The sequence below is a fragment of the Varroa jacobsoni genome, unplaced genomic scaffold (assembly GCF_002532875.2).
Source record: "Varroa jacobsoni isolate VJ856 unplaced genomic scaffold, vjacob_1.0 scaffold_333, whole genome shotgun sequence".
Lineage (NCBI taxonomy): Eukaryota > Metazoa > Arthropoda > Arachnida > Mesostigmata > Varroidae > Varroa > Varroa jacobsoni.
In genome coordinates this window covers 26,116-40,895 of record NW_019213235.1, presented here as the reverse complement: position 1 = coordinate 40,895, position 14,780 = coordinate 26,116, and the positions used below count along the sequence as shown (strand labels likewise).

The 14,780-nt window shown below is 42.3% G+C and overlaps 1 protein-coding gene across 7 annotated transcripts in view; it reads left to right on the top strand.

Moving 5' to 3' along the window:
* The window catches only part of LOC111259456 (uncharacterized), a 55,616-nt gene extending 43,927 nt beyond the window's left edge, over window positions 1–11,689 (top strand). For 6 of the 7 annotated variants that reach the window (XM_022831501.2, XM_022831499.2, XM_086967907.1 and 3 more), the window contains 6 exons: window positions 4,149–5,125; window positions 5,447–5,594; window positions 5,949–6,248; window positions 7,057–7,402; window positions 8,083–8,369; window positions 8,604–11,689. In XM_022831501.2, coding sequence (XP_022687236.1) covers window positions 4,149–5,125; window positions 5,447–5,594; window positions 5,949–6,248; window positions 7,057–7,402; window positions 8,083–8,369; window positions 8,604–10,750 — 4,205 coding nt within the window. In that variant the 3' untranslated portion in view covers window positions 10,751–11,689. The remainder of the gene's footprint in view (window positions 1–4,148; window positions 5,126–5,446; window positions 5,595–5,948; window positions 6,249–7,056; window positions 7,403–8,082; window positions 8,370–8,603) is intronic. The other variant, XM_086967909.1, reaches the window with a different exon arrangement.
* The last annotated feature ends 3,091 nt before the right edge of the window (window positions 11,690–14,780 follow it).

Genomic DNA, 14,780 nt, shown 5'->3' with positions numbered 1-14,780 from the left:
GCGGTTGTCTTTCAAAATAGTTACTGAGCAAAGGTGATTTAGGAAACAATTAGGGCACAGATTCGTGTCCGCGCGATAGTGCTTGTTACCTGATTACTATAGCTTCACTTAAAGTAGATGAGTGTGTATATTTCAATTGAAATCATTTCTGTCTTTGCCATAAGGTATGCGATCCTCTGACCCTCGAAAGCATACTTTTACAGGTATGATATTACCGTATGTTCTGGCTTGTATCTGCGAACAGGTGTTAGGGATTATATGCGCGTATTTCGTAAATTTTTGGTTGAAACTGTTATTTATAAAAAAAAAAAAAAAAAAAAAACACATGGTGTTGAACAAGGCATGGACGAAAGTGAATATCACACTAGAATTATGAAGCAGGTCCCAGACATTGTACCATATATATATATATATATATATATATGGGCGATGTAAAAATTTAGACAAGATGTTTATTTGATACTTATGTTAATTTTGTTGACGTTCTGCATACTATTACAGATTACTAATCCTCTATATTTTAGCTGCTTGAAAAGATATTAAAGTCGGCCCGTTTCTGCTAATCGGGAGAGGAAAGAGCGTGCTTAGATATATGGTTTGAGTTTAATGTCGATGAAAATCTACGCTTTCATCTAAGAGTTAAGAGGTTTCGTATTGGGCACCGGGAACATTTGAATCATACGTGCCCAAGAACTTCCATACAGTGTGTAAAACATAGCTGAAGAACATTATGGTATTACACGCATTCTGGTAGAGTTAAATGTGAAAGAAAAATTACTTAAATCCAGAATTTTTAATGGCTAAGTGCATCTATTATGTAGTATGAATACTAAAGTCCAAAATGATACCCTTTCTAATTTAACTACGGAAACTGTTTAGATTTCGAACATTGAGGAACCGAGATAATCGTATCCTTTTACTTCTGCTATTGACATCCTCAGATCTAGGTGTCGGCAGAAACTGTTGCCGTTCCATAGAGAGAGAGAGAGAGAGAGAGAGGAAATGAAGCACGTTACATCTATAGCAGAATAGAAAGCATCGCGGAAACATGATGGGCATGCGCCATGTTCACTGAAGTCATTATTAAGTTCAACGTACAATGACCTGCTTTCTAACTAGCTACATATCGAGAATGCTGAACTTGACGTATCTATTGTCTGGAACAGTCTACTCTAGGAAGGAATCAAAGTAAAAACGGTATAATTGTTCTCTATTTGCTACCTGTATCGTTACGTACTTGCAATTGTCACCTGTGTTATCTGTCATCTGGTGCTTGATTCGGAGTCATGATTGAATCACTCGGCAGGACATGGAGTCTGAAATCTTTTCAAGTGTCTAGCCCGACGTAAGCTATGACGACCTGATCAAATGTGGCGGCTGTATCTATTTACAATTGTAATATTTCAATACTTTAAACGACGGCCGTTCCGTTCATCGTTTCACCATGGTTACTTTGTTATTTTTTTTTTTTTTTATTATTTGGCCAGTGTTACCGAAAGATGAATGCGCATACATCCGATTCTGTCGTGTTGCCGATGTAGCAGCCGGCGAGCAATGGCTACTATTGCCACGATTGTAGATATCGTTGTACGGCATGTTTCTGCCTGGTCGTCAGTGTTTGCAATGATGCTTATCTAAAAAAGATCTAGCCCAACATTTGGTTTTGATGCCGATAGTTAGATCACGTAAACAGATAAGTTCGTATCTAGTCAGCTTTGGAAACGTTCAGCGAATCGCGTATGATGTTAGTGTTCAGCGGCAATGGTTGCCTGACGTTCGGTTCCCAAAAATCGCAGATGAATCGAGTTATTAGAATGTACTCGCATAAATCTTTCTTGCTATTTTTCTATTTAGCCCATGTTGACTATTCACAGAATGCAAGGTTGAAGATAGGGTCGTGCGTGTTTGCTGTGGCCAAGTCCGAGTACCCATCTGGCTGACTGCAATGACAAGCAAATGGCAAGTTAACTGATCGAGATGTTACTTACGAGTGCTGAAACGTTTCTTATGAAAATGCTGCCTTCCAGATGCAGGGCACATCAAATCGAAGCAATGGCCAAGGAACATGTATTACAGGACAAGTGAGGAACAGACAAGTGTAGGCCAAATATAGGCCTGAATGGAGAAAACCGAGCTAAACTCACACTACAATATATATGAATAATAATGTAAAGATTAGGCCAAATAGTACGCAAAGAGGTGATTAGGGCTTATTTACAGGGGAACATCGTCTTTGAAAAATCACTTATTGCATTTGAAGACAATGTATATGGAAATAATCACGTGACTGTTTGTTCCTTTTGTTAGAAGGTTCGCCGAGCCTTGGACCAACTTTCGCGCTTAAAATATCAAAAAAAATCAAGTTATATAGGGCATAACTGTTTAGAAAAAGGTTATTACGAGAAGCAAATATGTCGGGTCAAAAAATTAACAATTGATTAAATGGACGCTTTGGCATTAGGTAGATGTGTTAGGGTCGTTTGTTTTTGGTGACCTGCCATGTTAGGATCTTTGGTTTGGCCAGTTGTCAATACTGTAATTAGCCCCGAATGGCATGTCAGTGCTGGCAAAAGTGCTGGCATTTGCCCTTTAGACGATGTTGAGCTAATAGGAAGACTGTCTGCAAAATCAAAACATAGCTCAAAAGTACTTAACTTTCTCAATAGTCGTGTGAATGAGCAGACGCCTTTTTATACTGTGTATTATCTATTTTATCATTAAACAGTCCGATCCGAATATCGTGAAGCTTCGTAATAGAGGAAGTTTGTGTCTTAACCGCAGTGCATATATACGTATATGCCTTTCACTTGCTTGTTATTTTAAGCTCAATAATTATATCAACGAGGCACGCTTTTTTGATTTGCTATCCACTATATCATTATTCCATTTCTAAAGTTAAAAAATAACAGTGTAATATGGTTTTGCTGAACTATGTAACCGTTTATTTTTGTAGCGGTAGCAGCCACATGGAAGAGTCTCCATATTTTAGGCCTTCAACCTTGAGAAGGTCACCACAATTATTATAAAAGTAACATCGTCGTCAGTTCAAGCAACTTCTTGTATTTTTATGCTCTTTTTTTCTTTTCTTTTCTTTTCTTTTTTTTTTTTTACAAATGTACTAACTGTTTTTTACGGAATCGGAAAACAGATAAGATGAATGCGCTGATGGAAGTGAACAGAAAATAGTGGTATATTTTTCTACAATGCGTTTTTATGGATTTTATTACCTAGATTGCATTAAACTTTGATTGTCGACAAATAGCAAGAGCAAGAGAAAATGTTTCTGACAATTCTACCGGCCGCGTTTGTGAGTACCTGCTTCATTGCCAGCGACTTAATTTTAAAAATTAATTTTTTTTAGGTATTACCTGTTTATTTCGGTGGTTTATTGATTCGTGAAAGTCACGTTCTCATCGTGGCTATTTCAGGCTGTGCCATCCACTGCAAAACATGCGTAGCTACTAACGAAAAAGTTGCAAGTGGCAAATTTTAGATCTATCAACAAATGTTAGCCGCGTTGCGTGAGAGAGTGGAATCGAGCAGGCGCCATAGTATAAATCCTACCATCCGTGCCAAATATGTGAACCCGAAGTCGTCTGAAGAGGTGAAGCACATATAGTTAGCACCGCTTTTTGTTTATCTATTAAGGATCGTTATGATCGAGTCGATGCTTTCGTATAAAGACGGCCAAATATATAGTAGTGTTTATATCATGACTTGAAGGACTGTTCCACACAGCCAGCCTTGCAACTACTCCGCTGCATATATTACAACTGCGTCGCATGCTTATCAATCGGATTATTGAAGATAATTTTGCCATTACCAAATGGTAGCCGAAGAACACAGTTGTATACGATCGTTATTTTCGGGTTTTTTTTTGGTTCAACTACTGCAAGAACATAGCCATGCAGGTACATCTATAGGGAAAGTTTCGCCTAAACGATGAAAATTTGCTTACGCGAATAAGCTCTGAAAAAAAAGCGTCCGTTCATCTATGAGCAACGTTACCTTCCTTATGATTGCAATCGTGCCAGCTAAGCACTTACGCTATAGCCCTTAGAGCTGTCGTAAGATCTGGGGATTTGGGCCTTATATGGGCAATTCCAGTTCGAATCAAGGGCTCATACAAACTATACCAATCATTTCAGGAATAATCAAGCGACCCCAGACGTCGCTCCAGCCGAAGTCACAATCGAGCACCTCGTCATCCGCTTCGAGTAAATCGTCGATTACCACAAACAATGTGCTTACTGATACAAAGATGGTTTGCTACTACTCAAACTGGGCCATTTATCGACCCGCGCTGGCCAAATTCACACCTCAAAACATCAATCCGTTTCTCTGCTCACATCTGATCTATGCGTTTGCCGGTTTTAATAAGAAGTGGGAGATGAAACCTTTCGATCCGTACAACGATATTGAGCAAGGCAATTATAAGAAGTTCGTTGGCCTGAAACAGTATAATCCAGCATTAAAAACTATGGTTGCTGTCGGTGGCTGGAATGAGGGTTCTAAACGTTTTACAGAAATGGTAGAGAACGCCGAAAACCGTCAGGCATTCGTGCGGAGCGCTGTGAAATTTTGCCGCATTCATAGTTTTGATGGTCTTGACTTAGATTGGGAATATCCTACGTTCCGGGAGGGCGGCCGACCTGAAGATAAAGAAGGGTACGCACTTCTCATCAAGGAACTTCGTGAGGCTTTTGATGCCGAGAAGACAAATGGCAAGGATCGACTTCTCCTTTCTGTCGCTGTACCAGCCGGCAAGGATTACATTGATCAAGGTTTCGACGTGAAAACCATTTCAGATTATGCGGATTTTCTCAACATACTCACATATGATTACCACACCGCATTTGAAGCTGTCATTAACCATCACGCGCCCCTTCGTGCCCGAGACGGCCTTAAAGAGTGGGATGACGAGAATACGCTCAACATTGACTGGACCGTCACTTACTACCTGAAAAAAGGAGCACCCGCCAACAAGTTGATCCTGGGTATACCCACCTACGGCCGATCGTTCACACTTAGCAATGCAGATGAGACGGACCTCGATTCGCCAGCCAGTGGACCCGGACAACAGGGTGAAGCTACCCGCGAAAAGGGTTATCTTGCATATTACGAGGTATGTAAGACAGTTTCATTCGAAGATTAGGTCAATTGTATTTTCTGCTGGTCTTAGTGTTTGGCATATAAAATTTATATATTTCTTATAAGTCTTTCAAAACATGACACATGGACGAGCCGTTGGGTCTGCTTGTGTCAAACACTTGCCACGCTGTTAAATAGACGAAAGTATACGTATTCTAGATAGAAATGGAATTTGCATTACTCGTCAGGAAGTCGTTGCTTTTTTAATATCCTTAGATTTTTCAAATTTTTTATGAGTCGTCGCAAAATGATGTACGTTTCGTTGTTGTCAAACGTTTTCTTCCTTTTTACATAGATCTGCCAAGCCGTAAACGAAAACGGTTGGGAGCTAGCCCGACCCCACGAAGACATTATGGGGCCAGTCGCCTTCAAAGGAACCCAGTGGGTTAGCTTCGACGATGAGATCATGATCGCCAATAAGGTGAAGTACATCAAGAGCAAAGGTGTGTAACGAAAGACACAGGCAATTTGACACGACTAAAAATTATCGATAATATAACGGTTCTTGCTTTTCTACGTTTATACATTATCGATGGAGTTATCATTCGATGCACAGTAATTGTCAAGCAGTACTAATAAAGAAACGCGGTAATAGCGTATCATTGATCCGCAAACTGACTGCTATACACGCACGCCTATCTGACCGTTTTCTTTCTTTGTTTGCCGTGGGTTCCACATGAGTGTATCGCTTTAGTATGCATTGATTCACTTATGCCTTTGGACATTCGCGTACGAGTTTTTCTTGTAGGTTTCGATTCAGTTTTTTAATGCTACGTTAACGATTTCCTCCTTCGAAGGGCTCGGTGGTGCTATGATTTGGACTTTGGATAATGACGATTTCCGTGGCTCATGTGGGGGCGGTGAGTCACCGCTGATCAGTGCGCTTCGAGAGTCTCTACTTGATGCTGAAGAATCATCGACCAGGCCACGTATCACCGATGCGAGTTCTAGCAAAAAGAAGGACTCGTTAAAAAGCGGACGAATCAAGACTACAACGACGACGCCAGCCCCTAAGGGTACTCAAAGAAGCAGGGCAAACCAGAGCGGGGCAGCTAAATCAAGTAGCACGCAATCGGCAAAGAGCACGAAACCCAAGGGTGAGAATGGCGTGTGCATTGTAATGTCTCACTGTTCGAAACTAGCTTCATCGTCACTTAGAATCTAAGAATCCTAATCGGTGCCAACAAACAAGCTACATATACATAGCATATGTATGTGAGACTTGCTCTCTTTAATTAAAAAAAAACTAAATTAAAATTTGAAACGTGTTTACAGTATATATTTCGTTCGTTCTAAGTCTTTTTTTTGGAGATTGGCATTACCGGTATGTACCATTGAAACCATCTCCGTGGTAAATCATTACAAATTCGATGTTCCAAGCCTGGGTAACTCAGGTATGCTACCAATTTTTGTGTGTGTATACCTGTTCTTCTTGTCCTAAGCTACACATCTCACCCGAAAGGTTGTATTTGCTCTTAATAACACTGCTATAACAATTATAAACACCAACCATACTAAAAGTTCTACCTGTGACAGTCTTTAACGGATCCCGATGTAACGATCATACAATAACCCTGGGAAACTCTGCATGTGACGTTTGTTTCCATGCGAATAGTTTGTTGTTCCACGCTTGAGCTGTTCATTATACACCTGGTGACAGCTTGAAGAACCACTACCTTCGTCGCAGTATTACGCACCTTGTTCCGTTCACTTCTCCTTGCCTAACCTGCTACCCCTACCAAACTAGCCATTAGTTAACTAACTATAATAAAAATGGAAGCGTATGCTACTTTTGCATGAATCGCGTTTCGGTGCCGTTTAACTCAGCTCTTTTGTAGAATTTAGGGCCGTCATTTGGTTCTAAATTACTATACTTTTTCTGGTTGTCTGACGTCGCAACATTAGAAACGGGTCTTCTATTTACGACTCCCGAGCCGCCGACAACTCCGGACCCAGGCACTCCATTCGAGTGCGAAGATGAAGGTTTCTTCCCTAATGACAAGGACTGCCGGAAATACTATTGGTGTCTGGATTCTGGTCCAGCAGATCTAGGTATCGTAGCCCACACCTTTACCTGCCCGAGTAACCTTCATTTCAACTCAAAGACGGAATCTTGCGACTTCAAGGATAGAGTCAAATGTAAGGCCGATAAAGGTAAAAGCAAGGCCAAGAAGATCACTACAACATCGGCGCCAGCGCCTGAAGAGGAAGAAACAAGCACAGCCAGGCCATCCAGCAAGAAATCCAAGCGGTAATACATTTATTTGTATAGTATCAGTATGCTTTATGGCCATTGACGTTGAGGCGATCCTATTCAGCTGTCTGTATCACTGGAGTTATCCTATCCAAAAGTTTTCCCAGCCAGAGGATAAAGAATAGCAGCATAATTTCCTTCGGCGTGAAGTAACTTATTATGAGTTGCCAGTCAAATCGATGAATCGGCTTCTAAATAATCAACTGACCAGTAAAGTAGTTGTCATTCGTCAGAGTAACGCAAAGCCAAATATAAAATTACGTTGAACATCGTGTAGCGTCTTGTTCAATAGGTGTGCTTGAAGATGAAGTTAAGACCAAACTAACCCGATTATAGGACACATATTCGGCACTCGCTTAAGGCAAGTTTTCTGACTTTTTTAAGCAGGATAATCTTGCCGAAATACTGACGTAATATATGATGATGGATAATTAAGCAGCTATTTTCGTTACTGGCAAAGGGCACGACGACCTATATTGAAGACTTTAATTTATTTGAATCGTGTTCCTATCCTAATGCTACATAGGTAATCTGATAAGAAAACAAAATTATAGTACTCCTTGATTTCTGGTCTACTCGATACTTTGCTGATCCGAGTCTTCGTTTGTTCGATCGTCTTTAACGGTATTAACGCGTCTTATCTCCTTGCCCTTATTCTTGATAAAATAACAATCTAGGCCTTCGTCTCGCACCACACTACGTACATCAACAACAACATCAACCACAACGACCACAAGGCGGCCCAGCACCCGAAGGAAAACAGGTGGGCGAAAAAGGCCTGTCACAACAACGACGGCACTGCCTGAGGTTGAGGACGACGATTTCGAATACGTGGATCAAGAGCTTGACCCAACTGAGGAATCGGTTACCACGCGTCGTGTGAAATCTGGGAAACAAACAGAAAAAACCACCAATAATGATAGCATTGCGGAACTTGTACGATTGCTTAAAGATCATCTCAGAGGTAAACAGATCTGATGAGATAATGCAGCATTATTTTGTCGCTTTCATTCGTTATTGGGCACAACACGCGCTGATTTTGGATTAATAGTATACAACGGAGGTGTACATATAGATAGAATGATAACCTTTGTCCTCGGTAGGTTGATTCTTGTTCCATTGTGACAGAATAAACACTGTAGCATCAGTAACCATAATGCTGGATTATTGTTTGCTTTTGTCACATTATTGTCTGTAGCACCTGAAAGCAAAACCGACGAATCAACCCTGTCGAATCAGGGGAACCAAGTCCGCGGTCCCCCCGCTCAACTTGCTCCACAGACTCAGGCCTATACTGATCCACGAATTCAGCCTGCCGAACCCGGAACAAATCTACGTCGCCCTGTTCAGGTTCAATATCGAGAACCTGTACAGTTATTCCAAGAATATGCTAATCCTTCGCGTCAAACCAACAGTCGACTTGATTCTGGCCTGAACGTATACGTTGCTCCGGCGAGAGACGCGCGCCCTCTCCCTGAGGACGCGATCAGCCCGTTCAAGTTCAGTTACAGCGAACCACTCAACAGGCCGGCTCCACCTGATAACTATCGGGAACTCCGTACACAAAATGGTGAACCTGAGTTTAGGCAACCAGTCGCCCGCCCCGACGTTGACCAAAACGACCAGACTTCTGCGAAGGCGCGAAAGCCAAAGTTGGATAATTCACTAGCACGCGCTCCTTATAACCCGGACCGTTTCGACCTAGGCGACATTCCTGCTTTTGGCTTTTCCGAAGGCTCTTCTAGAGGACTTGAGGAAGCCCCGGCGCCTAAACCGGTTACAGCTGAAGCTTCTCTTCCCCCAAGTAAAAGTAGTGAGCCTGATTTCATATTCGATGGGGATATTCCAGATTTCTCATTTTCTGACGGACCGGGAGAAGCGAAACCGCAGTCTAAATCCAACTCCGGTGATTTGAGCCGGCTACCCAACTCACGGCCATTCCGCTACGATTCTCCTGGGACAACATCTACACAGTTTCGCCGTGTAACAACCGAGTTGCCTTTCGTCTACAACACGCCTCAACGGCAGTCCCGCCCCGCTCCAGCGGCGGTTGGACATTCCGACTTCGGCAAAAACGACGACTCAAGCCAGCTTCCTGGGCAAAACACTCAGTCGGCACTGCAGTTTGACTATCAACAACCTCAAAGGGACTCACGTCAGCCACAAACCACATTTACGTACAGTGACCCACCGCTAAGAGAACAGAGGCCTCAAACAAACCAATTTACTTACAATGAGACACCTCAACGTGAAAACCAACAGCAACGTCAGCGAGGTGCTGCGTTCACATACAACGATCCTCCACAACGCGAGACACGTTCTCAACAAACCAACGCCTTTACGTACAGCGATCCTCCACAGAGGTCGACAGATGCTCCGGCCGCATTCTCTTATAGCAACCCTCAACGAAATGCTGTTCCTCCGCCAGTGCAAGCCGCCTACCAAGACCCATCTAGTCGGCAGCAAAGTACTACAGACCAATTTGACAATTATCAGTCGCCTCAACGAAATTCCCAGCCTGTGCAGTCGTTCGCTTTCAATTATGAGGCTTCGCCGCAGCGGACGCGTCAGCAGAAGCAACAACAGCAGGCCTTAGCATTTAATTATGACGCTCCCCCTCAACGTGACCAGACATCTGCTCCAAATTCTCTCCAGCAGTACGACGCCGCGCAGCGATCGAAGACAAAGTTGACGCAGGGGTTTGCTTTAGACACGCTTGTCCCCGATCCACTGTCGACCCACGATGAAGGTCGCAACGTCGCGCGTCAAGGTAGGCTTAACCAACAGCATCTCACCACGAATCTCCCTGTGAGCCAGACACCAACGACTACGTCACAGCCTACAACTACCCGGCCGCCAATTCCACCTCTGCCGTCGCCAGCCTCTATTCCGGCGGCAACATTCGATGATGACGAATACTACTACGACGATTACGAGGATGAGCCCACCCTGGCGACACCCCAGGCTCGACCAACAGTACCACCCCAACCGACAACGCGAGCTACCGTGCCACCTCCAGCGCGCCGGACGGTTCCCGTTAGTCAGACCTCTCCCAGAAGGGCGGTCGTGATCACAACCCCTCGCCCCTCTAGAAGACCGGTAATCGCCGTCGAGCCAGTACAAGATCCCTATGCGCCGCCGCTAATCGTCATCGATAAAGATACTATTGACTGCAACAAGCGAGGAGTTTTTATTCACCCTAACGATTGCACAAAGTTTGTCGTCTGCGCACCCGGTAAGAATGGCCTGAAAGGCTTTGTTCACAACTGCCCCGCTGAAACAATCTATGTAACTGCGCTCGGACGCTGTCTACGAGGTGACCGCAAAACATGCACCCGCAAATAATGTCCGCAAACATAACTAATCGAAATGACTCTTGCCTAGCCAGTATGAATGATATCACTGGTAACCATAATAATGATGTCACGCTATCATTCAATATAACATGAATTAGGGCCATTGCATAACAGGAAGCATAAATGCGAACTATGATGGATACAAGTCCACACGATCAGTGTGCCTAGAAAAGGACACTCAATAAGGAACATTCTTCGACATGACAGTAATTCATAAATCGATTTGTAATTATAGGTCACAAAATGTTTGTTTCAATCGGTAATACTCTTCATTTTTATCAAGGATCACGATGTTATCAATCAGCAGAGCGTTATTATTCAGACGGAGAAAAATATAAATCAAATAGATAGGACGAGATTTAGAGCGGAACGAGAGCAGAGGACTAGCAAGCATAGATTCTGCGCGTTGTGGTTAGTGCAAAACCTAATAATGCCATATGTAAATAATGTATATAGGGGCAATTAGCAACAACGAAGAAGCGACAGGCAGTGATTCGAGAGTCTGTCGTTGCACTGTTCACTGCATTGCATCCTGTTCGTGTTGTGTGTCGTCCTTAATAGAAAAGAGAGGGGTAAGACGAGAGAGAAAATCACCCCCAAATCGAAACCAGGAAAGCAGAACTCTATAAGGGAATGTCTTACATTCACAAACGCTAGTGAAAATGATCCTGCCAATAAGAGACACAGATTGACTCTGTTATTCTACTAAGATTAAGATAACTTTAAAAAAAAAAACGTTGATTATAAGAGAACTTCTTCTGCAACGTTGCCGCACGAGTCAGTAACAACCGGTAGAAACGATGTAAGCGATGAGGATCGTCCTCATCATAGAAAGCTGTTTGATGTTGAGGGCCGAAGTTTTTGTTGTTATATTGTCAATCAGTTATTTATACTATATGATGTTTGCCATTTCATATGGTTTTCTTCATAAATAAAAGTCAAAGTAAAAAAAAGTTAGTTCTCTTTTTGTCTATATAATAATGACCAAAAGTCGCTATTTGAAGTCTTGCCGTTGATGCATATGTGTTTGCGTAGACCGATAGAATCATTGTTATATATAATACAGATTAGAAAGGCTACTCCATGGTGCTACTGGTATATACAGGTGGGTCTGAAATGGAAATGATGAAATCACGTAAAAAAGAGTGGTTTCTCATAATTTACTTAATCTTATAATTTACATAAATCAGTTTTACTCGTTGTGGGAACACAACCATACAGAGGGCGCGCATTACAAATTATAATGCAGCGGGTCAAAAAACATCCTTTCATAAATGTCATTTTAAATTGAACGGTGGTCTGAAAGATCATAACAGTGATTTGCAAAACACTCAATAGGCATAAATATACATTCGTTTATCTGCCCTCCTTAAAGTTTGGCATGACTTGTGATTAGTCTCTAAAAAGCTCTAACATAAGCGCTTATCCTGCAAAGGAATAAACCAACTTGGGACCGTTTTTGCTATTCGCCACAGCATAAGCTTTTCGTTCGCTGATTATGATCATATGATATATCGTAAGGGCCAAACGAGTACCCAACGGCAGCTTGCGATGCGAATTTGTCGTGGCTACCATACAATTTCAACGAATACAGCTCTTGGCGTGGCAAATACAAGGCCATGGCGACACCTGGCAGCAGAAACCGATAACGGAGGCGAGGACCGAACCGAAAACAGCCGGACAAGGGCGCAGACACTCTCCATCTGATAAAGGAGGAGTAAACGTCAGCTGCTGCTGCCGTAAATAGCACCAACGCTGCTGTGACAACTGGAGCTCACTGGACAAAGAGGCTCATTCAACGTATCAGGAATTGGTTAGAAGGAAGGCACGGTAATCACACAGGTAATCAGCAGACACGGTTATTTCCAAAAGTGCTTGTGAAAGATCGGCAACGCAAACTTGTCAAAATGTTTGCTGTACAACCTTGCTGAGAACAACACAGCCACACACATCATACTGGGGTGCCGACATTTCCGAGAGATGGGGAACAGTTTCTAGCAACGCCTCCAGAGTAAAGAGGTAACTGCTGACGACATTGTACCCCTGATGTCGGGAGGCACTGAAGAATGAGGCGTTGTGTCAAACTTCATGGGAGTTGCGATCAGAGTTAAGAAGCGTCAAACGCGGACAAGAGAAACAGCTGCAACAAGGATAAGATCGACATTTTGAGAAGGAGAGACGCCAATTCAGGTCCACGGCTATATCAAGCAGGGGCTTCAAAAGCATTCAGGGCTGTGGTGGCGGGCCACTGTGACGGGTACCGTCGGAGAAGGATGGATGCCTTCAAGCAAGGTGAAAGCAGTCCCGGGGTTCCTTTAACATAGTGCTTGAGGCATACACGCTTTTAGAGATGGAAGATACTCCACATCAACCAGTTTTCGGATGCACATTAACGTTTTCGCGACCAGCATCATTAAAGGGAAAAAAAGTTATATGGGCCGATTCAACACAGGTCATACTGTTCTTCTATTTCGAAGTCGAGATGCATTATACAATTTTAGTTTGATTATGATGCATTGCCAGTGTATCGCTTAACATACCGCATAACATAAGATGTGTTCTTCGTATATATGGTGTTTCGTTCGTTTACTGGGTACCATCGAAAAAGGAGGATACCTAAAATAAAAGGGATACTATAAAGCTAGAACCAATAATTGACAATGAATTTTCCTCACACATAATATAAGCTAGGAACCTCAACAGAATACTAAGCTTTCTTTTAAAAATTCCCAGTTTTTTTTTAATATATTCTCACACTAAAACATGCTAGAACGCAAACGACTATACGAATTCGGTTGTAAAAGTAACATGTAGATATATTTTATGTATTTCGTGGGATGTAATGCCAAAGAGGAAATTTATTGGTAGGTGAAACACTCGTGTGCAGGTAATTATTTTCGTTGCCTATAATAAGCATGTTAACTTCGAAAAAGACCTTCCGTTAGCCCAGACCGTTCTTACAAAAAAAAAAACTTCGTACTTTCATTTAGAATTGTAGACCATATTTACATGTAGAAAGCATACACATTATATTTTGATATCTTTACTACAGCCTAATCAAATTACTCAGTCAGTAGCCTGTAATGAGCATGGCGTTAAATGTTTAAATATATTTAGTCATCTGTTTATAGCAATTGAATTCTTAACGACCAGTCGGATATCAGACCAGTCCTAACTTCGTTCTTAATGTTCTTTCACTAATTTTGCTAGATCCTATTAGGGGTAAGCCCTGGTGTTCTTTTTGAAGACGACTGAGGGCAAATACGGTATACAGGCCAAACTTGTCTGGTATCGTAGGACACTCACCCACTAAATCCTCACATTCTCGAGCCCTGGTTCAGAACTTAGTTTAAAATTACTTCGAAACCAAAGTTTAAAAGTATTGGTGTTCACCGGAAAGTTACATTACTTAAACCTGAATTACTTAGAAATTCATAAATATCGCCAATTCGGTCCTATATTGCATTCTATTTGCATCACTAAACCTCATAACAATTTTCGTCTGAACGTCACGAAAACCCAACAAGTTGGAGAACTTTTTAACCAATAATACCCTGTAGTTTAATATCATAAGTGTCAACGGCGCAGCTTCTGATCTATGGTAAATTCAGCATCAGCTCTCCATGTAGCCGCCCACAGGAAGCTCATTGGTAAATTCTATTTACCTTTTCTGCTTGTCCCATGCCCTTTCGGCTTTGTTTTAGCGGTTGCGTTGTAATTGCGTCATAGTAACAAGCCATAAATAGCGATTTCTGCTTCTTCTAGTTATTTAGCGAATTTCTTTCTGCTGATTTTGTTCCACTTGGCTGTTGCATTTCTCCTTTACCAACTGGGTGATATTTACGCCTTGTCGTTTGGTATTTTAGTAGACGTTTGTTGCCATCATCGTCATTCTGGGAACGAGGAGTTTTGTGCTATCTGAACGTGTTCGCCCTCTTTCTGCCGCCACTGATTCGCGGGTCGCATCCGAGGAATCGCTTGAAATTTTTCCTCTCTGGTCTTCATCCTTTTATGTCTCG